Source organism: Lissotriton vulgaris, chromosome 9 (assembly GCF_964263255.1).
Source record: "Lissotriton vulgaris chromosome 9, aLisVul1.2, whole genome shotgun sequence".
NCBI lineage: Eukaryota > Metazoa > Chordata > Amphibia > Caudata > Salamandridae > Lissotriton > Lissotriton vulgaris.
Genome location: NC_141697.1, coordinates 897881117 through 897908731, shown reverse-complemented (window position 1 = coordinate 897908731; position 27615 = coordinate 897881117). Strand labels below are relative to the sequence as shown.

At 44.9% G+C, this 27615-nt stretch overlaps 1 protein-coding gene across 1 annotated transcript in view; it reads left to right on the top strand.

Annotated features, from left to right (window-relative positions):
• The window catches only part of LOC147692462 (uncharacterized), a 544708-nt gene that overhangs the window by 59929 nt on the left and 457164 nt on the right, over window positions 1–27615 (top strand). The window contains exons 2-3 of the mRNA XM_086936792.1: window positions 9085–9170; window positions 9737–9833. Of these exons, the coding sequence (XP_086792918.1) occupies window positions 9085–9170; window positions 9737–9833 (183 nt within the window). The remainder of the gene's footprint in view (window positions 1–9084; window positions 9171–9736; window positions 9834–27615) is intronic.

The following is a 27615-nucleotide window of genomic DNA, read 5'->3' as shown; positions in this document are numbered from 1 at the left end:
TAATTCGCTTACCCGCATAGCCCCATGAAATGCCAGCGTAAAAGCGGCCCGGAATAACACTGTCTCAAAATGAGATGAACAAGTTGCAGGGAGTCTGGATAATAACTGGGCCAACCTATCCAAACCTATCGGGCGCCTTTCATCTACTCTGCGACCCTCAAGGCGTTGCCACCCACGTAGCGCTTTTTGTACAACGAAAGACGCTGTCGGGTCCTGGATCCCATGAGCCCTAGCAACAAAAGAAATGGCAGCCCGATGCCTCTGGGCCGTGGCCACCGATTTCCCAGCCAGATGTAAAGACATCAGAAAATTCACTACCCATTCCTCCTGACCCCAAAGCTCCTCTCTAGCAGTCCCCAAGAAGGCAAAATAGGACCGGAACGCCCCTTCATATGCCTTCCTCGTCCTGGGCGCTAAACTCTCTCCCACGAGGTTACAAAGTTCGGGGCACTGAGAGACCAGAGAGCTTCGGGAAATGGTGCCGGCTCCGGGTCCGCTGTGGGAAGAAAACCCCAGAAGGCCTGCATACGAAAACGAGAAAGGGCATCAGCCGCCTGGTTCATTACCCCAGGGACATGTCTTGTTTTGAATAGCACATTCAATTGCATACACAGTAATACGATTTCCTTGAGCAGCCTCAAAATCCATTTGCATCGTGCTGCCTGGCTATTGATACACTCAACCACGGTCATATTGTCAGACCAGAATACCACAGAGTGATCTCTGAACCCTTCAGGCCATGTTCTCAGGGCCACCAAAATGGGGAAAAGTTCAAGGAAAGCAATGTTACTTGTCAATCCACTGTCATGCCACCATGCCGGCCACTTTTGTGCAGACCAACGAGTGCCAAAAATGGCACCAAAACCTATGCTCCCAGCCGAATCTGTCCACAGCCCCAGCTCATCAGAGGACACGGCCGGTTTGCTCCAGACGACTCGACCATTGAAATCCGCCAGAAATGCCAACCAAATGCGCATGTCCTGGCGGACCTCTGCCGAGAGCCTTGTGCGATGATGGCCCTCTTTCAGGCCGACCATGGCTTGAGCGATCGAGCGGGAAAAGGGGCGGGCCATTGGTATAACTCTCAGGGCAAAATTCAACTGTCCCACTAACTGCTGTAGTTGATGCAGCTTAACCTTAGATTCACTTATACACATTTGCAGGGATGACCTGAACCTTAACACTTTGTCACCTGGTAAACGGAAACAACCTTCTCCGGAGTCCAACTCGATCCCCAGAAACTCGAGGCAAGTCGAAGGACCAACAGTCTTACCTGGTGCCAATGGCACGCCAAACTGATTCATTAAGACACAAAATGCAGACAAAGCCTGCCCACATTCCGGATCCCCGGCTGCCCCCAGGAATAAAAAATCATCGAGATAATGCATCACATGTTGGAAACCCGTCTTCTTTGTGAAGACCCATTGTAGGAAACTACTGAATTTCTCGAAATAGGCACAAGATATAGAGCACCCCATCGGCATACACCTATCCATGTAATAATGACCCTGAAACATGAAACCTAGGAGACGCTGATCGTCTGGGTGTACCGGGAGCAACCGGAACGCTGACTCGATATCAGATTTTGCCATCAGCGCACCGGGCCCCAGGCGATTCAAAATGGCTACGGCCTCATCGAAGGATGCGTACCGCACCGAACACACTTCCGGGTCTATCGCTTCGTTTACGGAAGCACCACGTGGGGCTGATAAATTATGTATCAGCCGAAACTCCCCCGGGTCCTTCTTGGGGACCACCCCTAAAGGAGAACAAACAAAGTTAGCCACCGGGGGTACACTAAACGGACCGGCGACTCGACCTCGAGTAACCTCCTTCCGGATCTTTTCCTGTACCACGGTCGTATGCTGCAAGACCGATATCTGATTTTTACATTTCTCTATTCCTTGAAAGTCCCCCACTGGGATGCGGAAACCATATGAAAAACCGTTTCGTAACACCCCAGCGGAAGTACGATCCGGGTATTCGCTGAGCCAGGGAATCATTGCCAAGGTATCAATCGGGGTAGGTAAAGGCGCCCCTCGGACTATGTTAGACCTGTTTGGCGCTTCCTCTACCCCCGTTATCACTCGTTTTGGCTCTGCACGTGGACTCAGGATGGGATGATTGCCCACACCCACTACATTCGTGTCTAAATTTGCACGACCCCTGGGGCCTAGTACATTTACCTCTGTTAAAGTTCCAACAGACCCCCCTTTTACCTGTACTGCCGGTAGGCCTCGAGTGACTGTCGGTACCCGTACCTGATCGAAAGGGCGTCCCTGCATATTGGCGGGAGGGTTCGCCAACGCTACTCCCTACCAATGGCAATTTCAACATACCAGTATCCTCCATTTTGGACCAGGACACAGAATCATAACAATCCCAAGTTAAATTCTTATCGTGTTCTTTTGCCTTTCTGAACAGATTATCATAGCAGAACCAATGATTACCCTCGTGTGATACAGAGTACCCCATGATCCGTGACTGATAAATCGGCAATTCGGGTAGCAATTCGGGCCTTCGTTCCCCCAAGATCGATGTAAATATCCCCCACGCTTTTCCCCAATTGCCAATGTTTTCATTTACCTTAAAGGCGGCCATCTTTGCGCGCCAAACACTCGGATGCATGAGGTCTTTCTGGCCCTTAACATGCTCCATCTCATAATGATCAGTAAGCAACGAGAAGATGTTTACATACTCCCCTGCCCATATCTTTTCCTTAATAGTTACAGGGACATGCTGACCCAACTTTTCCCTTCGAGAGGGTGCTGACTCATCCCTCGCAATCGGCAATGGCCGCTTACCTGAACCGGACGCTGTCTCTGCGACTGAACCAGTCCCCTGTGACTTCTCTACTGCCGCAGCCGGCGTGGATACCTTCGCTGCTTCCCGAGTTTCACGCAGTTGCTTCATCAAGACCTGCGCGTCGGCAACCGTGGCGCCCTCGCTACTTTTACCCAACCACGCTGCTAATTGTGCTGCCAGTTCGGGCGGCATATCTTCCCCGGACACGGGAGTGACCACTACGGGAATCGGGTTCCCTTCTTCCGGCACGGGAGTGGGTGCTTCGAGCGGGGTACTGGGACCCGGGATGTCTCCCCCAGTTGCTCCCCTCCTGGGCCTCTTGCCTTTTCCTCCCGGGGCTGCTCCCGCCAAAGGACGTTTCGGCCCCCCTTCCTCGTTTTTATCCATTCGCCTCTTTAGGTCGGTCATCTCTTTCATGAGAACGCGCAGCATCTGGTCGGTAGTCATTCGCTTTCCCGCCTTCTTCGGCATTCTCTGACAGAGTATCTGAAAAACAAACAAGAACGATTACAACGCTCAAAATTGGCTCTTCGTTCCGTCTCGAGCTCACGTGCAGCGAGGAGGTGCAGCTTCAGAGCACAGGAACAAGAGGATGTCTTCTGGTCTTACTTCTCCTTTTATCCGTCTTCAGGGCGGGCGTAAACCCGCCCCTGCCTGCCCAAGGGCGTGGCCAGCCGCGTCCGTGTCTAGGCCAACCCACTCTAGGGCGGGAAAAGGCGCGCCCCGGCTACGCCGCTTCGGGCATACCAGCCGAGACTCGCCCCCCGCCCAAGATGGCTTCCCGGGGGGATCGTGGTACTCTGCCATACGTTCGGGGGGACCGAATGGTCGCCCCTTTCCAATTGTTGCCTTGATATGAATATAAGAAAGCCGTTGGTCGTTTAGAGTCTAGTACACGATAGAAGGCGTTGATTCAAGAGACTATAGATAAAATGTATCATCACTTCTGAATGTCATTTGGGGTGGTGGGGAACATAAGATATTTACTTGAGGGATCAACAAATTTAAATTTTAAGCAGTTAGGGCCTTAGCACATCGGTGCACCAGTTGATTATCCTAACAATACAATGAAGAAAGTATTCTAAAGGCAGAACTCACTCCTCGTGGTCCACCGCTCATAGACCACACCAGAACTCAAACAATAAATGTACACAGGAGGAGCGCCAAATAATTACAAAAACATACAATAATCCATTATTTGGAGATTTTTCAAATAACCAGTCCTTGGGCAGTAAGTTCAGTTCCAAACCAAGAAAGTTTTTCTTTCTCTTTATCTTTAATTCAAGAATCACAAAATGATGTCCACAATATTCAATCAGCAAAAAATATGCTTTGCCTTCTTTTCTTCTCTATCATATATATTCAAGCACAGATTATTTCAATGTATTTGATCAGCCAAATAACTGATTATTGTATTTTTTTGTAATTATTTGGCACTCCTGTTTACATTTATTACTTGAGGGATCAGATCGTTTTTAACAATGTCTCCAAGAAAGTGTAAAACCTACTTTTTACTTACAGGAATCCAACATTTGATGAGGTTCTTGACATTGCTTAAGGCATCGAATGATCCTCTTTGTCAGCAAGTGTTAGCCACAGATGATTCCTCAGCCCCTATCAGTGCATCCTCCTTTAGTGATAGAGAATTTAAAAGTCACGTTTTGAAAATAAAATTCTGAATTTTACTGTTGTGGTTTGAAAAGTCATTTGGGTAACTCCACAACATGCTTCGCTACTGGTAAACGTAGCATTAAATGCAAAAAAAGTCACTTCCAAAGTGTTAGCGAAAGTTCTAAAAAAAAAATTTTTTAACGGAGTAAATTGTAGTGCAGAATTGGATAAAGAGGTTATGAATGTTCTTGCCATTGAATATCTGAAAAAGAATGGTGTTCCAACCTCTGGGTTTAATAAGTTTTGTTGAGGTGTGTTAAAAGGTGAATGTGTATTCTGGATCCTCCATTACTATAACTGCTGATACTTTTTGCGAACATTGGGTAGATTTGCTTTTTTTAAAAATCGGACGTCAACCCAAAAGTGTTCGGTGAATAAGATAGGAGCATAATTGGTTATTTTGAAGAATGGTAGTAATGTAAAGGTATCCTCATTTTCCCAAAGGCCTATATTGCTGTCAAAGGGCACAATAGTCTGTTTGGTGCAACCTTGGTAGATTAGGAATAGTTATTAAACCAGGCAAAGACAATCCTATTACTTTATGTGAAATGCCAATTTTTACAGTGCCGTGTGATTCTTTCAATGCCATTGACAATTTAGACCAGTATTTAAACATTTTGTCAGTAGGTTGGCTGTGATAAAGGTTTGGACATTTTATTCAGTTGAATGTGGATGCCTCTCCCATTGAGAATAAGGTTAGACCTGCACACCCTAGGTATTAAGATGTTCTCAGATAAGTGTAGGGTGTATGTAAGGAGAATATAGTAGAGACAACCGATTCATCGGACTGGGTTTCAACAGTATTAAATCACTGAAAAAAAAATGACAATATTGGGTTGTGTGCTGACCTTTTCCTCCAGAGCAACATTGTGGTTGATGGCCATCCTTTGCCCACACATTCAAGAACAGTAGGCAGTAGTTGCTGTTTGTCTGGAGACTACACAATAAGTGAAGTCCGTATATCATCGGGTTGTTCTTTCTGAAACATCTAGAGATCACACAACTTTTGTGACTCCCTTTGGTGCCTTTAAAATCTTTAGACTTTCTTCTGGTCTCACATCTGCTGCTAGTGTTTTACAGAAATTAACAGATTTGTTATTTAAAGGTATCCAAGTTGTCCTAGCATTTCAAGATGATATCTTGATTTTGGCAAATGGAGTACAAAAACATAATGATATTCTTGAAATGATTTGTCAGATTTAACAGAAAAAAGTATGAATTCATCACAAGAAAAAAGTAATTTTTTACAGAATTAAGTTTATTACTTGAGTCACCCCATTTCACCATCTGGTATCTAAACAAAAGCTGAATTGCTTTAAGCTGCATGTTTGTCCTGTAAAGGCATGTATGCCTTTCTATAAGCAACCTTCTGTCACCTGCCCTCCTTCGTCAACTACACTCTTCAATTTCCCCGGTGTGTCTCGATCTGGCCAATCTGTCCTTGAGCTTAGCTTCCTTCCCTCGGGCATGGAAGCATGCTAAAGTGGTCCCATAACTAAAAAAGTCTTCGCTGGGCCCGAGTGACCCTGGGAATTATCGACCGATTTCCCAGCTCCCCTTTCTGGCCAAGTTGATGGAATCCCATGTGAATTCTATCCTGGCTGAATTCCTTGAGCAGAATGCTATTCTTGATACAACTCAGCATGGTTTTCGGCCGCGGCATAGTACTGAGTCTGCTCTACTCCCTGTGTTAGAGAACATCCGAGGTAGCCTGGATGTGGGGGACTCTGCGTCACTGGTGCTTCTGGACCTTAGTGCCGCCTTCGATACGGTCTCCCATGAGCTCCTTTTGAAACGTCTTAAGGAAGTGGGACTGAGAGACCTGACACTGGCCTGGTTTCGGTCTTTTCTTGAAGACAGGCCCTTTCAGGTCCTAGTTCCATACCACTCTCGGGAGGCTGCTCTACATCGGGGAGTCCCACAGGGCTCAATTCTGAGTCCTCTCTTGTTCAATCTGTACGTCAGACTCTTGGCAGAGGTGGCTAAGAGCAGGGGGCTGTCCCTGGTGTCTTACGCAGATGATACCCAATTGGTGTTTGCTTTCACAATTTGGGCAAGTTTAAGGACGACCTCTTGGCCATCTCGGACTGGATGGCGTCTAACTGTTTACAGTTGAACGCCAGCAAGTCTGAGATTCTCCTCTTTGGCAGGCATCGTGAGCTGTGGTCTGACGAGTGCTGGCCGGATCGCCTTAACCCCGCCCCTCGCCCTAAAGAGACAGTGAAAAACCTGGGCGTATGGTTCGATAGTAATCTGACCTTTGATAAACAGTCGAAGGCAGTCAAGGGGACTTGCTTTGGACTTTTACGTGGTCTCAGGCCACTGCTTGGTTTCTTTCCCCCTAAGGTGCGACAGACCATCATCCAGGGAACTATCATGTCCAGATTGGACTAAGCCAACTGTCTCTACCTGGGCGCCAATGAAGCAAGCATTAAATGCCTTCAGAGTGCGGCGGCTCTGCTTTTGGTTGCTCTGCCTAGATCTCACTCAGTTGCCCATGTGCTTCCTAGACTCCATTGGTTGCCACTTGATCAGCGTATTGAGTTTAAGGCACTTACTCTCACAAGATTTTGTCACGACAGGCCCCTCCAGGGCTATTCCACCTGCTGGAGTACTATGAGCCGGGCCGCTTGCTTCTGTCTGCTGACCTTGCTTTGGTCCGTGTCCCACGCATCTGGAGAGCGAGGGCCGGTGGTCGTTCCTTCGGTTATCTGGCCGCAAAACTCTGGAATACACTCCCTATCACCATGAGAGTAATGTCGAATCATTTGGCATTTCGTAAAGCCTTAAAGACCTGGCTCTTTCCCTGTAAGTAGTCTAATCTGTTGTCGTTTACTGATTGTCCCGGGTCCCTTGGGGTTCTGATAGCGCTGGGACGCCTCGTCGCTGTGGCAGCTACGCGCTTTACAAATTGAAAAATAAATAAATAAGGGATACAGAGATTGGAATAAAACCATTAGTGTGCCTTCTCCCCATTAGATTTTCTATAGTCTCTTTGGAAATTTAGATAGCCTGCTAACAAAAAAAGCTTCTACCTCCCCATAGGTTTTCATTTTGCCAGAGGTACACAGTTTGAATTTTAAATACGTAGCTATCTTATCAGTCACTACGGTATAAAACCAGAACAGACACCCGTGCATTGTACTTCAGCCGACGGTTTGGTGAAATGCTCTAAAGATCATTCTAAAAGAAGGTATCTAAACTGCTTTGACATCAAAATTTGAGGCTAAAGATAATTTAAGAAAAAAGGTTTGGACTTAAACACATACCTCATGTTCTACGAGGGGTGTTTCACATTTCTTAATTTTGAAATGTAGAGAGCACAATATCAGATTAATTGGTATGCTAGCAAACGTGATGAGTCAATTTCTGTGCTAAAGATTAAGAATGTGTGTAAAAATACAATATAATTCCAAGGAGTATCCTGATTGTGGAAAGAAAGGATCTGTCAAAGTCTTTAATCTTGGTATTGGGTTCTCATTTAAAAGAAATTACGTTGCAAAAGGGTGATTCTATATTTTCTAAACCAATTCCAATTCTGCTTGTGAGCAAGAGTGCTGTTTTGTTAAAAGGACATATTTGATGGAATAAAAAGGATGTGCTGTTAAGCTGAAACCTAATCATAAAATACCTTTCTTAAAGATGGATATTTTATAAATAGTGATTCATGGGTTGATGGACATTCTGAAAAGCGTCAATATTTGAATTTATGTGAAGATTCAACTCCTTTCGGTAGTCATGTTATTCTTGAGAATTCTTTTGATGACCACAGTGCAGATACTATGGCCCCTGGCAGTGACACCCATGAAAATGCCCCACAAGCTGAATCTAGGCTCAAAAGGAGGAAAATGACTGTACATCATTACAGTCAAGTTCTCACAAAAGGAATGTAAAATTGACTATAAATTAATTACTATCTTACAAATTAACGTATTTTTACTTCTTTATTCTAGTTTCTAGTTTTCTTGTGTTTTCTATAGGTTTTCGTGCACTTTGCACTTAATCGAAACTTATTTTTATCATCCCTTATATTTGCTCATTTGGGGAAAGGGATGTGTTGTCTATAGGTTTCTTTTTAAGTGACGGTTTGTCTGTGCTTGTTTCTTCATCTGGTTGGAACTGTGATCCCAGTGTGTTCCATTTGCTGCCTTCGATAAAGCGCCGGGATACTCCGTTGAGTGGCCGTGCGCTATAGAACTATAATAATAACATAACATAACAATGCTGAGAGCGGTTGCTTTCCCTGCAGCAGAAGGGGACGTCCGTTTACAGATTCCTCTTGCTTCTGGACATTTTGATTCATCATCAAGAATACATTCAATTACCATCAACATCATAGCATTCTTGAAGTGGCCACTTCACAGCCCTTGGGTACAAGCTGGCAAAGCGTTAAGTGGGTTTGGTGTGTAGTTTAGCCCATGTGGTGTTTGGTCTCTGATCGACTATGTCGTGGCCTGACATTTAATTGGACCTTCACAATACCACTTATGATACCAGGCTTGCAGTTTACTTAACGTGATTCTGTGTCTTCCTTCAGTTGATACTGATCTTAAACTTTTAAGAAGAGTTTTGCAACTCCTCAAAATGATATCCTGTTTCCTGTTCTAGGAAAAGGTTGCCTCTCCACGCATAGGACTGTTCGGGATCCCCCTGCACGGACTACCACTTTCAGAAGGTGATGAAGCCGTCCCTCAGTGAGTATCTATTTTCTGAGAGCTGAAAAAGACCAGAGGTCCCACTTAGGACTCAGAACGCATCACAATATAAGAAATATACATTTCAGAATTCCCACTTGCTCCACCGCCTTGCAGGAGTACATAATGTCATTTTTTCCCACTGTCTTTTGGAACTTTTGAATTCGAAACATGTTAAGAGTAACCTGCAAAAGGAGATCCTGTTCAGTTTGGTCTGGCCTCTGACTATCTAGCATATTTACTTAAAAATTTAGATTTTTGCGTTACACATAAATGAGCAGTTGCACCAAATTGTATGTGGTAGTTTTGCACATTTGGCTCTCATGTTTAGCCCTTCTAGTTGAAATCCTGGTTTAATGCAGGAATAATCAATGTAATACTCACCCAGTCCTCAGCACTCTGCTCCATGAATTCCTCCGCCACCATTTTGTTTTTGTCATATCTGAGTGCATTGTCCCAGGTTCCGACTGTTGCATTTACTGGCATTGTCCCTATCCCAACTCTGTGATTCAAAAAAATCAGGATGTTCCCCAAAACTCATGCATCTGTATGTGTGTTATTTCCAGGTTTCTAGTTGATATTTGCCAGTTCCTTAGCCAGCATCTACATACAGAAGGTCTGTTCAGAAAATCCGGATCAGTGACCCGAACCAAAGCCCTGAAGGTATGCTTTTCCTTCTCTTGTCTCCTCTTCTTATTCTCTACAACCCGCCTCCCACCACCCTCGCATCTTTTCCAGACCATGCATGTAAACACACCATAGAGTCTGCCAAATCCTTCTTTTAACATCTTGGGTGCTTGAGAGATTTTCCTCCTGTGCTGCATTTTCTGATTTACCATTGTTCATGACGAGCTCAGCTCGTCATGAGCACAGCTCAACCGTGCCTCATGACGAGCTGAGCTCGTCATGAGCATCGAAGGGGTTAAAAATCATAAGAGGAACATGGAGTTGTAGTGATAAAAATCTACCCAAGTCTGCTGATAGAGCAACACAATAGTTAAGAAAGGAGAAGGTTGGGTAGAGATTGTGGCCTAACGGCTAGGACGGTCAACCTCACATCCGGAGAACTGTGTTCGTGTTTCGGCGAAGACGCTCAACACACTGTGAATACTTAATCTCCCCATGCTTAACAAAAATGAACATGTCCTTGTGCAACGCAACTGGTGCCTGTGTAAAGTGCTCGGATTCCTGATATCTTATTATTTAAAATACGAGAAAAAAAAGTAGATTCTGGGACCCCCCCCTCAGCAATCTCATCGAATACAAAACTAATCTACTTACATTTAGGGGTTCAAAAGCATAGGCAATATCCTCTCTCTGAGCGAGGGGGGGGGTGTTAGATTAAAAACTAGGAAGGGTAGAGAAATTGTTGGGAAGTTAGTTATGTAATAATACCATGAGTTATAACAATATCGGATAAGCATTAGCAGCTGCTGAATGTGCTATGGGGGTGGGAATAATTTAGGTGATGATGTCCTCTTTTTCGTTATTACAATATGAAATCGTGCCTCCAATAGGAATTGAAAGCATCCCCTGGCGCTCCACTCTGTGATAAGTTCAAATTTGTTGCAAGAAAAAATTCACACAATGTGTAAATTGGGCGGAATCTTATTTTATATTCATAGATTCAAGTTGTAGAGTATTTCTCATTCAATTGTAAAGTTCATTGGGTAATGTTCAAGATAAAAAACAACACATTTTCAAGTCCGATGCATTTCGGGCTAATTGCCCTTCATCCGGGACAACAGCTAGAAGCAAGACAAAAAGTACTATTCAAATTGCTATACATCATATCATCTATTCCTCAAAAACATATACATTTCATGTCATGTGTACAACTCAAAATGCACGAAGTGCCCAAAAACGTTGTGCTCTCCCCTACTGTGCAAGCATGCAAATCTTAATCAGAATCATCATAGACTCACGTGTTGTTCGTTTCTATCTCGCTCGAACTTTGTAAGTGGTGCTAGGGGTTAAGCATGGAAATAATTAAATATTCTATATGAACTAAAACTTATGGCAAAAAACGACTTGACTGCACTAGGTTCTTGACTTACTTTGTGTACGCATAGCGTCTCCTGTGTGTTTCAAACAAATTCTCGGTCGCGTCTGGTGCGAAGCAGTCTACGAAGTGACAGCTATTCACGTCGGGTATAAGATATCTGTGAATTTTCTGTTTCAAGTAAGACGCAACGTGATTGGGTGAAGTTCCGATCATGTGATCGGGAGTCCACCAATTGGTGCTGAGTGTTGTAAAATCATAACAAAAGGACGTATATGTCAATTGTGATACAAGAATAAAGATCCGCTGTAGATCCACATTAAAGTAAACTCTGATAGAACACATGGTTAATAAAATGAAATAGGATATACAGATCGGCCACCTTTAAATTCCAACAAAGAAAAAAGGTCATAAAGATTAATATGCAATAGTCATTGTTATTGATAGCATGCAAATTCGATGCGGTCATTAAGGCCGTTCGGTTTACTGGAGTTCAGTAAATAAATCCAATGATTCTCTCTTTGTAGGAGAAAGCGGTTATTGTCTCTGCCTTCTATCTTTTCAATGGTTTCAAGTACCACGTACTGGAGTTGAGAAATGTTATGGTTAGCTTCAGAAAAATGAATCGCTACTGTTGATTTCAAGTTTTTAGTTCTTATATTTGACTTGTGTTCATGGAGTCTGATTTTTATTTTGCGTTCGGTCTTTCTGACGTATACCTTGCCGCATGGGCATTTCAGCATGTATATAAAATTAGAGGTATCACAGGTCACGTTGACTTTCAATTTGATTTTATGACCCTTCATTGGATGAGTTATTAGGTTTCCTCTCATAATGTTATTGGAATTACCGCATTGCAAACAGGGGTGGGTTCCATGATATTGTTTGGAATCAACTGTGGTGAATTTCAACATTTCTCCAAAATTTCTGTTTCTGGTGAAAGCAAAAATGGGAGGATTGTCGAAGGCTTGTTTAAAGTCAGGTTCTACCTTGAGGATATTCAGTGATTCCTAATGATTTTTTTGAAGTTGAAACTCGCGGTGGAGTATTTAGACACCACTGTCATTCTATCTTGCTGGGGTTTGTGTTTGATAGTGAGTAGATCTGTTCTTCGCAAATCTTCTACTTTCCGTTCAGCTTCATTTATTAAGGTCTCTGGATACCCTCTTGCTCGAAATCTTTCACCCATTTATCTAATGGTGATTTTTGCTTTTTCTGAGTTTGATGTAATGCGTTTTGCCCGCATTATTTGGGATAGCGGTAGGTGTCTTTTCAAAGATTCTTGATGGAAGCTGAAATAGTGAAGGGTATTGTTCCTGTCAGTGCCTTTACGACACATTTCAGTTTCGATTTTGCCTTCAAATAGATTCACTCGTACGTCTAGGAAAGTGATGGACTCCGTGGAGATTTCCCAAGTGAATTGTATCCTTTCTTCTTTCTTATTTAGTTCTGTTAATGCCTGTTCTAATGAATCGGTCGAGTTCTTCCATAAGATGAAAACGTCATCAATGTAACGTACAAACATCTTGAGATTTTCTGTCCATCGTGGATCATTTAGAATGTGTTGTGTTTCATATGATTTCATGAAGAGGTTCGCGTATACCGGTGCTGCGCTATTGCCCATGCTAGTTCCAATCAGTTGCTGATACCAGGTGTTATCATACTAGAAGTAACTGTGGTATAGAGTAAAAACGGTCAATTCCAGAAGAAAGGTTTGCAATTTTGGACCGTAGTCAGTGGTAAGTATGGCTTCTTCCATGGCTTCAATGCCCAATCCATGCGGGATCGACGTGTATAATGTCTTAACGTCTGCTGTGCAAAGTACCAATTGTTCTTGATCGTCCAATTCCAAAGCATTTAGTTTTGATAAGAAATCCGTGGTCTCGGATATATTGGAAAGGGGCGACCAATCGGTCCCCCCGAACGTATGGTGGAGTACCCCGATCCCCCCCGGGTAGCCATCTTGGGCGGGAGGCGAGTCCCGGCTGGTATGCCCGAAGCGGCGTAGCCGGGGCGCGCCTTTTCCCGCCCTAGAGTGGGTGGTCCTAGACACCGAAGCCGCCAGCCACGCCCCCGGAGGCGGGCGGAGGCGGGTTTACGCCCGCCCGAAGAAGGATAAAAGGAGCGACAAGCCAAAGTAGCATCCTCTTGTTCCTGTGCTCTGAAGCTGCACCTCCCTGCGGCACGTGAGCTCGAGACGGAACGAAGAGCCAATTTTGAGCGTTGTAATTTTGTCCTTTTTTCTTTCAGTGATCATTCGTTCGAGAATGCCGGGCAAGAAGGTCGGAAAGCGGGTCGGTACCGATCAGATGCTCCGCATGCTCGTGAAAGACATGGCTGAGATGAAGAAGCAGATGGCGGCAATGAATGGTGTAGGAGGCCCGAAGCGAGTTGTCGGACCAGCATTGCCGGGAGTAGTCCCTAGCGGAAGAGGTAGAAGGTCCAAGAGGGGGGCAACTGGGGGAGAGACCCCGGTTCCTGAGGCGCCTCCGGCGCTCCCCGATACACCGACGGAAACACCGATCCCGGTCCCGAAGGAGGGGCAACCGATCCCTGTTGTAGTCACCCCTGTGAATGGGGAGGATATGCCTCCCGAGTTGGCTGCACAGCTGGCAGCGTGGTTGGGAAAAGATAGCGAAGGCACCACGGCGGATGACGCCAGGGCAGTAATGAGGCAGTTGCGGCAGTCAAGAGAGGCCGCGAAGGCACCATGTCCTTTTGTTCCCCCGCAGGCTCCAGTGGGTGAAACCGCAGCGGGCACGAGTTCGGCAGCTACTACGGTTACAGCCTCTAGTGCAGGTAAGCAGCGACTGCCGATTGCGGGGGAGGGGTCTGTACCCTCGAGAAGGGAGAAAGTGGCTCAGCATATTCCGATTGAAATCAAGGAGAGGATATGGGGTGAGAAATATGTGAACATGTTTTCTTTGCTAACTGATCATTATGAGATCGAGCATGTGAAGGGGCAAAAAGAGTTTTTGCACCCAAGTGTTTGGCGCGCAAAGATGGCCGCTTTTAAGGTCGATGAGAACATAGGTAATTGGGGCAGAGCATTTGGCATTTTCACTTCAATTATGGGGGAACGAAGGCCGGAAATGTTGGCCGAGTTACCCGTGTACCAGACACGTATTATGGAGTACTCTCAGTCATATGAGGGCAATCAGTGGTTTTGTTATGATAATATTTTTAGAAAGGCCAAGGAGTTCGACACATCTCTGACGTGGGATTGTTACGACTCCATTTCCTGGCAAAAGATGGAGAAAACAGGCATGTTAAAGGCACCATTGGTGGGGGGAAGCGGGGGAGAGTTTTCCCGCCATTCATCTGGGACGCCCTTTCGGGCAGGTTCAAGTAATGAGCATCACTCGAGATCAAGTGGCAATACAGGCAAAAGGGGCATCTGCTGGAATTTTAACAGAGGAAAGTGTACGAGGCCCCAGGGGTCATGCAAGTTTAGGCACGACTGTGGGGGGTGTGGGCAATCCTCGCATCCTGAGACCATGTGCAGAGCCAAGACGGGTGATAACGGAGGTAGGGGAAGCGCCAAACAGGTCTGAAATAGTCCGAGGGGCGCCTTTACCTACCCCGGTTGATACCATGGCAATGATCCCTTGGCTCAATGAATACCCGGATCATGTCTCCGCTGGGGTGTTGCGAGATGGGTTTTCATATGGTTTCCGCATCCCAGTGGGGAATTTTCAGGGTAAGACACAGTGTAGGAACCAACTGTCGGTCCTGCAGAATACGGCGGTGGTACAGGCGAAGATTTTGAAAGAGTTGACCCGGGGTCGGGTTGCCGGACCATTCGACACGCCACCAGTTGATAACTTTGTTTGTTCCCCTTTGGGAGTGGTCCCCAAGAAGGACCCGGGCAGTTCCGATTAATACATAACTTGTCCGCCCCGAGAGGTCTTTCGGTGAATGATGCGATAGACCCGGAGGTGTGTTCGGTGCGGTACGCATCTTTCGATGAGGCCGTCGCCATGTTGAATCGCCTGGGGCCCGGAGCGCTGATGGCCAAATCAGACATAGAGTCAGCGTTCCGGTTGCTCCCGGTACACCCAGACGATCAGCGTCTCCACGGTTTTATGTTTCAGGGGCGCTATTACATGGATAAATGTATGCCAATGGGATGCTCCATATCTTGTGCTTATTTTGAGAAATTCAGTTGTTTTTTGCAATGGGTATTCACAAGAATGACGGGGTTTCAGCATGTTATGCATTATCTTGACGATTTTCTGTTCCTGGGTGCAGCTGGGGATCCAGAATGTGCACAAGCCTTAAATGAATTTTGTGGTCTGATGAATCAGTTTGGTGTGCCTTTGGCACCAGGTAAGACGGTGGGGCCATCAACTTCCCTCGAGTTTCTCGGAATAGAGCTCGATTCACTGGAAGGTTGCTTCCGGCTCCCCAAAGAAAAGGTGGGGAGATTCAGGGCCTCCCTTGAGGCATGTATTCGGGAAACCAAGGTGAACTTGCATCAGTTGCAGCAAACTGTGGGTCAGTTGAATTTTGCACTTAGAGTAATGCCAATGGCCCGCCCTTTCTCCCGCTCGATTGCTCAAGCCATGGTCGGTCTTAAAGAAGGGCACCATCGCACGAGGCTCTCGGCCGAGATTCGCCAGGACATGCGCATTTGGTTGGCATTTCTGGCGGATTTCAATGGTCGGGTGGTCTGGAACAAGCCGGCGGTGTCCTCCGAGGAGCTGGGGCTGTGGACAGATTCGGCGGGGAGTGTAGGCTTTGGCGCCATATTCGGTAATCATTGGTCGGCCCAAAAATGGCCGTCATGGTGGCACGAGTGTGGGCTGACGAGCAACATTGCGTTTCTCGAACTGTTCCCTATTCTGGTGGCCCTACAAACATGGCCTGAGGGGTTCCGGGATCACTCTGTGGTGTTCTGGTCGGATAACATGACCGTGGTTGAGTGTATCAATAGTCAGGCAGCACGATGCAAATGGATTCTGAGATTGCTTAAGGAAATTGTGTTACTATGTATGCAATTGAACGTACTCTTTAGGGCAAGACATGTGCCAGGAGTACTGAATCAGGCGGCTGATGCGCTTTCTCGTTTCCGTATGCAGGCCTTCTGGGGTTTTCTGCCCACAGCGGACCCGGTGTCGGCACCATTCCCCGAAGCTCTCTGGTCTCTCGGTGCCCCGAACTACAAAACCTCTTGGGAGAGAGTTTAGCACCCAGGACGAGGAAGGCATATGAAGGGGCGTTCCGTTCTTATCAGTCCTTTTTGGGTTCGGCTAGGGGGGAGCTTTGGGGCCAGGAAGAATATGTTGTAAAGTTTTTGCTGTCGTTACATCAGGCAGGCAAATCGGTAGCCACGGCCCAGAGGCATCGGGCCGCCATTTCCTTCATGGCGCGGGCTCATGGGATCCAGGACCCTACTGCATCTTTCGTAGTACAGAAAGCGCTGCGTGGGTGGCAACGCCTTGAGGGTCGCAGAGTAGATGAAAGGCACCCGATAGGTCTGGAGAGGTTGGCTCTGTTATTTTCCGTTCTCCCTGCGACTTGTTCATCCCAGTCTGAAACAGTGTTATTCAGGGCCGCTTTTGCATTAGCATTCCATGGGGCTATGCGGGTAAGCGAATTAGTGGTGAGGAACAAGCAGGATACGAGGGGGGGACTGTGCCGAGAGCACGTTCTAGTTAAAGGGGATGCGATGATGGTCTCGTTTCCCAGGTCCAAGACCGATCAGGGTGCGATCGGGGACAGTATAGTGGTCCATCGGAGTCCCGGATCTCCTATGTGCCCCGTCGTATGTGTTGAGGAATATTTGGCACAGAGGGCGGCATCATGGGGGGGGACCCTGTTGAGGCACACTGATGCCACCCCACTGACGAGGTTTCAGTTCCAGCGGGTGCTAGCAATGGCAATCTCGGCCGCGGGCTTGAACCCGGGCGACTTTGGGACCCATTCCTTCCGGATGGGCTGCTACAGAGGCTACAGCCAGGGGTCTGAGTGTGGAAAAAGTTAAACAATTGGGGCGTTGGTCCTCGAACTGTTACAAAAGGTATGTGCGGTTGCACATGTTGTGAAGCTGTAATCATGTACTCACGCTTCTTGTTTTTGTTTGGTTTACAGTTTCGCAAGCTTACGAGGCGGGGTGGACTGTGCAGTCGACCCGACACCTGGGAACCAGCGGTCAAAGATCACCGGCTGCGGAAAAAGTGGTGTGGGTCGTGGGCCACTCATACGTGAGGCGTGCCGCGGACGTATTCAAAGCAGGTGATATGATTCACATGGCTGGGGAATACGGGTACAGGGTAACCTTCTACGGAAGGGGCGGGCTCTGTATTGACCAGTTTCAACCTTTTGTTGAGGGTTTGTTAGGGCGGACAAGGTCACCGCCATCTGTAATCATAGTGCATCTTGGGGGCAATGATTTAGTGACCACTGGTAGACGACTACTTCTCGAGGCGATACTATCCACAGTAAGTTGGTTGGCGAGAAGGGTTCCAAGGTGCACAATTGCATGGTCCCACATGATTCCACGAAAGGTGTGGCGGGGGGCGAATTCTGTGTCTGCTATAAATCATTCGGTGAAGAAGGTAAGTAACAAGTTGGCTAGACTGTTTCGCACAAGTGTATTGCATTCGATTCCTCATGGTTGTTTCAGGGGGGACAGTATGTATCTGGAGGATGGGGTCCATTTGTCCCGGGTGGGGAATGCTTTACTCATAGGAGACCTCGTAGCCTGGCTAAAGAGTTTACAGCATGACCTTTAGGTAGGAGTTTTTTGTGGGGGGTCCGGATAGCCGGTCAACTATCCGGCCTGTGGCGGTAAGGTCATGATCGGTGAGCAGTAATTGGAAGATCCCTATGGGGGGGGCGTCACCCATTACGGATGGGAGCGCCCGGGGGGAGGTGGCCATTGGCCCCTCAACGGGGAGGCGGTCCCTTCTAAGGATGGGACGCGGAAAGGGAAGGCGGTCAAGGCCCTTCCCTGGATAGGAGGGGCTACGGGCCCCTCCTGGGAATTTCCCGGGGCCAGGACATCTGCGACGGCAGATGTGGTAAGTTGTGTGGGGTGGGTCCACGCTACCTTCTAGACACCTCACACGAGTCCTCGGACGACCTTAAAATGGCGTCGAGTTAATTGGGGCCCCCGTCAAGACAAGGGAAATTGGTATGTGCGCATGAGGTACAGTCCTCTGTGTGGCCCCCCTCACAAGTGAGGGGGTAGTTCTGGTTTAGGGATCTGACACCGGTTACGACCTTGCCGTTGGCCCTTAACGTTAGGATGTACAATTTCAATTTAAGAATGTTTTGTAGGATGTTAGTATCGGCTAGGAGAACCTTTGTATTAGAAATATGTTAAGGTCAGCCAAAACATCGTTATATGGAAATGAAATTGTACATGATATGAAACTGTTATTTTAATGTTTTAATTTTGTTTCATATTTTAATAAATACGGCCGGGAGGGTAACTCCCTCCCGCCTTCCAAAAGTTCAGAAATGTTTCCGTATTCCCATTCTTGGGGATTGTGTTGAGAGGGGGTGGCGGGTATCTCAGCCATAGTAACCATGTTTTGTACCGCTGGTTGCATTAATCGATCAATGAACTGGCCGATTGGTTCGTGCAAGCTGTTTCTTGTTGAAACAATTGGGCATAGTGGAGGGTCAAATAAGTTCTTGTGAACTTTTGGCATCCTATAGAATGAAGGACTCTTTGGATGTGTAGTTTTCAGAAATGTACTCCTTCTTTCATTGATTGTACCTTCATTTTTAGCTTTGTTGACAAGATCTGTAAGTACAGATAGGTACTCATTGGTAGGATTATACTTGAGAAGTGCATAGGTGTTGTTGTCACTGATATGTTCTTGTATTTTCCGTTTATACATGGTAGAGTTCATGATAACTAATCCGCCCCCCTTGTCAGCTTTGGTGCAAACAATATCTTTGTTGGTTGATAGTCTTTTCAGGATCCCAAGATCCTTGATGGTAACATTGTTCTGACGTTTCTTTTGGCAGTTAATTTTCAGAAGATCCTGTCTGACCAGTGTTTCAAAAAGATCAAGTGTCTTATGGCTCATGGGCGCGATGAAGGTACTTTTTGGTCTTAAACCTCTGAGTTGATCTGGTTCTTGTGTCGTGGGTTTTGTAGACATGTTATTGAAGAAATGCTGCAGTCTTAATTTACGCATCAGTTTGAAAAAACCGAATCTCCAATTCTAAAGCGTTGGTCCTGGTCGTAGGAACAAAGGATGTTCCTTTTTGGAGTAATTTTAGTTCTTCATCTTTTAATCTGTAGTTTGAGATATTAATGACTAATTGTTTTTGTTCATCTGTTTTTTTCTTCTCCTTCTCCTTGGTGGTCACCTTCTCCTTCTCTTTGGAGGACACACTTCTTTTGTGAGGCCCTTCTTTTTCCCCTCCTGAGTCTTCGGTTTCTTGTAAACCGTGTTCTAAAAAAGGCACTTCCGAAACATTTGAAATGTTGGATGTTGATGGCATACCTTCTCTGTTGTTCGCCTTGAGGGTTAATGGGACCCTTTTTGAGAGGTTGCATTCGGTTAGTAGATGGTTTATTCGACATATCACTTCCTGAAGAGGAAGTGTCTGTGTAAGGAGTGTAAGGGCGATTTCTGCGTCTTTGGGCGTACACATCCGCCCATATGTACACCTCTCCTAACTTGTAGTCGAGCGTGTCACGCCTGAACTTGCGGATTTTTTTTTCGTTTGTCTTGCGTGTGTTTATCTATCTGATCTTTGACATCCTTCAAAAGAGCGTCAAGTTCCTCCCCTGTTAACATAGATTAAAGTTCTTCTGTGGTTTCTTCTATCTCCTTTTTTTAGTTCATTCAAAATACCAGAAAGTTCTTCTATGATAAGTAATATAAGATCAAGAGAGCATTTATTTAACACGGCGTACCATTTGTCTCGAAATTTTTGTGAATTCTTGCAAGGAGAAGGTTTTAGGGCAATGCGTAGTCCTCCCGGTATGCGCTGAAGTTTATGGTATTTAATCAGTGTATTGGCATGCAGTTTCTGATTAACATGTCTTTTGGAAAAATACAATAACTGTTTGAGGTTTTGTTCCTTAGTTTTATTGGAAGAAGTGGGGTCGATCTGTTCTCCAATGAGTGAATAGATTCTAGAGGCTTCGCCTTCGTCGAAGGCGAATATTTCAGCGCTTGCTTCCGTGCTTTTTGCAATTTCATCTTACTGCATTTTGAAAGTCTTGATGCAATTGGATTTATGATAGTTAAAAAGGACGTTCTTTGTGGCGTGCGGCTAGTTCCGTGACAAGAAGTGCGAATTGAACAAAGAAAATATGGAAAGTCGCACAGCTATATTCAATTATGAAGATTAATAAATGTGAGTTCACAATTTCATCATTCTTGAGGTTTGCTGCCCGGGAGGCGTCTCTTGTCAAGGACGTCTAGTAAACTATGAAATCGTGCCTCCAATAGGAATTGAAAGCATCCCCTGGCGCTCCACTCTATGATAAGTTCAAAATTGATTCAAGAAAAAATTCACACAATGTGTAAATTGGACGGAATCTTATTTTATATTCATAGATTCAAGTTGTAGAGTATTTCTCATTCAATTGTAAAGTTCATTGGGTAATGTTCAAGATCAAAAACAACACATTTTCAAGTCTGATGCATTTCGGGCTAATTGCCCTTCATCCGGGACAACAGCTAGAAGCAAGACAAAAAGTACTATTCAACTTGCTATACATCATATCATCTATTCCTCAAAAACATATACATTTCATGTCATGTGTACAACTCAAAATGCACGAAGTGCCCAAAAACGTTGTGCTCTCCCCTACTGTGCAAGCATGCAAAACTTAATCAGAATCAGCATAGACTCACGTGTTGTTCGTTTCTATCTCGCTCGAACTTTGTAAGTGGTGCTAGGGGTTAAGCATGGAAATAATTAAATATTCTATATGAACTAAAACTTATGGCAAAAAACGACTTGACTGCACTAGGTTCTTGACTTACTTTGTGTACGCATAGCGTCTCCTGTGTGTTTCAAACGAATTCTCGGTTGCGTCTGGCGCGAATCAGTCTAAGAAGTGACAGCTATTCACGTCGGGTATAAGATATCTGTGAATTTTCTGTTTCAAGTAAGACTCAACGTGATTGGGTGAAGTTCCGATCATGTGATCGGGAGTCCACCAATCGGTGCTGAGTGTTGTAAAATCTTAACAAAAGGACGTATGTGTCAATTGTGATACAAGAATAAAGATCTGCTGTAGATCCACATTAAATTAAACTCAGGTAGAACACATGGTTAATAAAATGAAATAGGATATTCAGATCGGCCACCTTTAAATTCCAACAAAGAAACAAGGTCATAAAGATTAATATGCAATAGTCATTGTTATAGATAGCATGCAAATTCGATGCAGTCATTAAGGCCGTTCGGTTTACTGGAGTTCAGTAAATAAATCCAAAGATTCTCTCTTTGTAGGAGAAAGCGGTTATTGTCTCTGCCTTCTATCTTTTCAATGGTTTCAAGTACCACGTACTGGAGTTGAGAAATGTTATGGTTAGCTTCAGAAAAATGAGTCGCTACTGTTGATTTCAAGTTTTTAGTTCTTATATTCGACTTGTGTTCATTGAGTCTGATTTTTATTTTGCGTTCGGTCTTTCCGACGTATACCTTGCCGCATGGGCATTTCAGCATGTATATCAAATTAGAGGTATCACAGGTCACGTGGACTTTCAATTTTATTTTATGACCCTTCATTGGATGAGTTATTAGGTTTCCTCTCATAATGTTATTGCAATTACTGCATTGCAAACAGGGGTGGGTTCCACGATATTGTTTGGAATTCGATATTGCTCGTCATGAGCATCAAAGGGGTTAAAAATCATAAGAGGAACATGGGGTTGAAGTGATAAAAATCTACCCAAGTCTGCTGATAGAGCAACACAATAGTTAAGAAAGGAGAAGGTTGGGTAGAGGATGTGGCCTAACGGCTATGACGGTCAACCTCACATCCGGAGAACTGGGTTCGTGTTTCGGCAACAACGCTCAACACACTGTGAATACTTAATCTCCCCATGCTTAACAAAAATGAACATGTCCTTGTGCAACGCAACTGGTGCATGTGTAAAGTGCTCTGATCCCTGATACCTTATTCTTTAAAAAACGAGTAAAAAGTGGATTCTGGGACCCCCCCTTAGCAATCTCATCGAATACACAACTAATCTACTTACATTTAGGGGTTCAAAAGCATAGGCAATATCCTCTCTCTGGGCGGGGGGGGGTGTTAGATTAAAAACTAGGAAGGGTAGAGGAATTGTTGGGAAGTTAGTTATGTAATAATACTATGAGTTATAACCATATCGGATAAGCATTAGCAGCTGCTGAATGTGCTTTGGGGGTGGGAATAATTTAGGTGGTGATGTACACTTTTTCGTTATTACAATATAAACATTTCCATAGGAAATCATTAATTCATAAAAAGCTAACCAAATGAAATAAAATGTGAAGTGTGTGTATTTGAATAGATGGCTTAATGAGGAAACTGATGAACAATTACATTATGTTTCTAATTGTGATGAGCCTATGGTAAGTAACGCGTCGGTATATTATCGGTAATTTAATCATTCATGTGTCATCAAGACCACTTTGTAGAGAGGTATGGGACTTAGGAGTGAGTGAAACAAGCAGAAGGCATGCATGTTCGATCAACAATGATATCCTGCTTCAATCCAATTGACATAAGGTTTAACACCTTAGCTGCTTCGCAAATATCCCTCCCCAGTGCTGCGCTGTCCATTGGAACTAGTGCTGAATGGACGCCCAATGGTCGTGCGCAGCACTGGGGAGGTAGCGCTCGTGACGACCGTTGGCCGTCAGCAGCGCTTAAGAGGTTAAAAGTCTTCCGAATTTCAAAGCAGAGGGGAATGGCTGACCCAGGCATTGCAGTCCATTAAAACTCAGCTGTATCCAGATTAGTTAGAACAAAACAGGGAATAGAAGTATATTTGGGGTTTGTATTTGAGAAAGCAATAGAAGTGAACATAGTCTGGTGATTCTTAGTTTACTTGGTTTGCATTTTCAGCCGGCCCATGCCGTGTTTGTAATTACATTTCTTAATATCGACCCTTACCATGTTTTCATGAGTTTCCTGTGGTTTTGATGATTTTTTTAATCTCATTACAAGGTTTCGGCAACCCAGGATGATGGGGCTTGTCAAATGAGATGGCTTTCCCTGCTAAAGGGGAGAGGTAAGGGTTCACTTTAGGGAGAATTGAATTGAGTGAGTGGGTAGGCAACAGATTTTTGATACCTGAATAAACTTAGACTCTCTCTTTCTGTCCCTTGCCTGCTGTGATGTGTCATGCTGCATTCATTTGGAGGCTTTTTTGCTGAGGTATGCGCTTGGGCAAGAAGCAATACAAGGCCAGAAAGCCACAGCTTGTCTTATATTCCACTTTTTAGGTTGAGCCTAGGCAGCGCGCATGTGCTGTCTTCAAGACCTGGTGTAAGAAGTGGTTTGCGACGTTACGAGTTTTCACGAGGACGTCTACTGTTGGATGGAAGCCTCCGCCTCAAGTACTGGCCTTATCTGGTATTCCCGATTAAGGTCGACGGCAGTGAGGCCTCAAGTAACGAAGTAAACAATGGAAACAATTTTTTCGAAATGGAAGAGGCTGAAGAATCCTATAGTTTCTACGAAAACCCCTGTCTATGAAGATAGGGGTTTTTGGAGGAATCGGCTCTAGAGGCTATTATCGTGCAACAGCCCGGCGCAACTCCAATGCCTGTGACGCTTCGATAAACCTTTGCGACTCAAAATTTCAGAGTCGCTGCCGTGAAAATTAGGTTAGTAAAAAAACAATATAGGCACATAAGGTGTATATTAAGATTCTTTATTTTTTAACTAACTGATTGGCTCTTTATGCTTTTGAACTGTAGAAAGCCTCGCCAAAAAGAACCGTGGCAGAGGGGCATCCATCAAAAGCTAACGTCATAATGTTTTACTGCTTATGCTCTTCAAAACAGACTGAAAGTTCCACAAGCCAAAACAAAGAGGCTTGTAGGAAATGCTTGTACCGCTAAGAGCGTTGATTTTGAAAAGGGAACTCCAGGCGTCCCCTACGATTCTGTATTGCTTAATAAAGGTTTTGTGGCGGATGTTGTACTCCACTGCTTTTCAAACGGTGTGTCTGGACACGTTAGTGTGTCGTCTGCCGTCGGTGTGTTACACAACGTGGTCTAGGCAATGCGGTCTAGGCATCATGCAGGACCGTACAGCACATACTACTGACGCATTACCTGTTCCTGCCAAAGAGGAGGAGTCTCCTTTGGCGGGGCACCGAGCAGTGATTGGAGTCAGAGCATCGCTGCTACTCGCTACCACCCTCCTGCAGACCCGTTGAAGCATCCGGCAGCGGCAGTGGCGGTGAGTAGACTGCCAGTGACTCCTGCAGTGCAATGCTCTGCGCCATGGGGAGGCCAGCAGCACCATCGTTAGCAGCATTCGGCGCTCACTGCTGCTAGCCTCCGGCAGACCTATGGAACCTCCGGCGGTGAGTAAAGGCTGCTACGGCTCTCGCTGCTGCCGCCCCAGCAGACTCCTGCCCCCCACAGACCCTTCCAAGCTTATGCGGGGGCGTGAAAGCAGCATCACCAGTGACGCAGCTTCACATGCTTGCAGCTCCTGCAGCGCTCGCTGCTGCCGCCCCTCACAGGCCTATTGAAGCTTACACAGGGGAGGTGCCAGCAGCATCACCAGTGACGTGGCTCCTGCAGCTCCACATGCTTGCTATCACCCTCATACATCTCATTAAAATAGTTAGTGTTGCTGGTTATATTCAAATTGTTTTAATTCTTGCACATATTTACATATTGTTACCCCAAAATGACTGCAGTCTTGGAAATTTATGTATGCTATTATTTTACAAATCCTATATTTTGCTAGTAAAACTCCATTACTGTGTCGCGAAATGATGCATGTCTAAAAAGTGTGTCACCAACATGAAAAGTTTGGAAAGCACTGTTGTAATCACGTGTCAAACGTGACTATTACAGCATTTGTTACAGTCCTAAAATTAAGGATCCGCAGCAGGAGGCTCGCGAGTGTCTTTGCAATTCATACACATCATAACAATCTGTCATATATGTAGTTTGCTAGACTCATACAAGGTGTATAAATAGAAATTGTGGTGTATGGGCTGTCCAAGGAAAAAGAAATGTCCACCATGATATGATTAAGATCTTGTCAGCGGCGTTCAAAGAGATCAGATACTCCAGCGAACCATGCTCAAAACTCCAGTGTATTCTGGGGTTGTGCACGTATTTTAATAGAAAGGCTTGCAGAAAGGAATATGTGCAATATTTATTTTTTAAATCGAAGAATCAGATCTTTAGCCCCATGAAGACTTTTAAAATATATACACCCTCCTTAAGCTCCACACTTTCCACTATATATATCTTGTTGCTAAAAGTCTGCTGGTACACCTTCGTAAAGACCCCTTTCAACTTTGAAATCCTAACATGATCATCTTTTTTTTTTTTTTTTAAAGAGCTTTCTTTACCCTGGTAGCGAAGCGGCTCCAGTGCACCGTACTCCATACCATTAACTAATTATCCGGCATTACCTCTAGTGGCTTTTTGATGGGTCTGTGCTAACTAGCATTATAAATATCTATGAAAGCCTGTAGAACGTGTACTTATCGGTAGGTGTTGTAGGCCATGAAATATCTCCAAATCTTCGACTTTAAAACACTCTATAACAGCTGCTTTTACCTCCATGTGAGTTACAGAATGATGAACAGAGTGCTGCTTTAATAATTTATGAAACAATTTGTTTAGGAATTCGTTACCAGTATCTGTTTGTAGTTTTTGAGTCGTCCTGCCTTCTCCAAAGATGGCTTTAATAGGCTTGGAGACGCTAGCCCTGCTTAGCGCTTCTGCAAAAGCTTATTTGGAAAATTTAATTTACATCGAGCGCAGATAATGTTTTTCTAAATTTTGAAGACTGATTATTTCTGCGTGCCGTTGATAATCGTTGATAATCTATTTGTCCATTAACGATGTTTGGTTACCTATTAAAGCGCCTCCTGGCTGGTTTGTGGAGTGAATACACCTCCTCCCCCGATAACCAGTCTTCAACAGGGCTCGGTTTACCGGTTCATTTTCAACTAAAGCCATTCTAAACCGCGCTTCAGCGTTTCCAGAGCTTCCGACCACTCTTATATAGCAATAAAGCTTTTTTAACCGAAATGTTATCAGCCGCTGCAACTCAAGAAATGAAAGACATGTTTTGTGCAAGGACATTTGATTAAAAATAAAGAATTCTGCCAAACCATAAACGGGACATGTTTTACATTTTCTAGGACAGGTCTTATTGGCGTTTATATTTTTACAGATATACACTCCATGGCTCTAGAAGGGTCTTCCATCTCTGGCAATACATATGTATCCAAGGCATAACGCATCGGCATCTTGCGCAGACACATTCTGGTGCTTGTCCTAAAAAAAATTGTAAGTATGTAACATTAAAAAATATTATTTTTAGAACAGTACTCATTAGGCTAAAGACCTGCTTCTTCTATTTTAAGTACATATTGACATACGCCTTTCAACAAGCATTTCTATCCTCTTACTATCAAAATACGTGCACAACCCCGGCAGACACCGGAGTTTTGAGCATGGTTTTCTGGAGTATCTAATCTCTTTGAGCACCACTGACAAGATCTTAATCATATCAGGATGAACATATTTCTTTTCCTAGGACAGCCCATACACCACCCTTAACAGTTTATACACTTTGCATGTGTCTAACAAACTACATATATAACGTATTGTTCTTGATCTGTATTATTCGCACAGACACTCATGAGTCTCCTGCTCCGGACCCTTAATTTTATGGCCATGACAAAGGCTGTAATAGTCACTTTTGACACGTGTGAGGACAACAGTTGCTGCAAAACCTTTAACAGTCAATATGGCATCATAGGGAACGCCTGGAGTTTCCTTTTCAAAATCAATGCTATTAGAGGTACAAACACATTTCTTACAAGCCTCTTTGTTTCGGCTTGTGGAAGTTTGTCTGTTTTGAACGGCATAAGCAGTAAAAATGTATGTTTTTAACTTTTGATTGATGTCCCTCTGCCACAGCTCTTATTTTGTGAGGCTTTCTATGGTTCACACAGAAGAGAGACAATTAGTTTATATATATATATATACACTAGCAGCCCGTCTCGACCTTGTCCAGGAGCAATCATGCTTCAGGACCCCCGCCAGCCCTGACGTTGTCCGTGGGTCCCCCGGATCCTTCCTTTATATATTGCAGTATTATACCTCTATGTTTCCTTTGTACGCTTTTGTAACCTGCACACGTCACATTTTGCTTATGTAATGCACCGTTTGCTAGCTGTTGTATTTTGTTGGCTCACGATTCTCACTTTTGTAATGCACTCACTTTTGTAATGCACGGTTTGCTACCTCTTTTGCTTC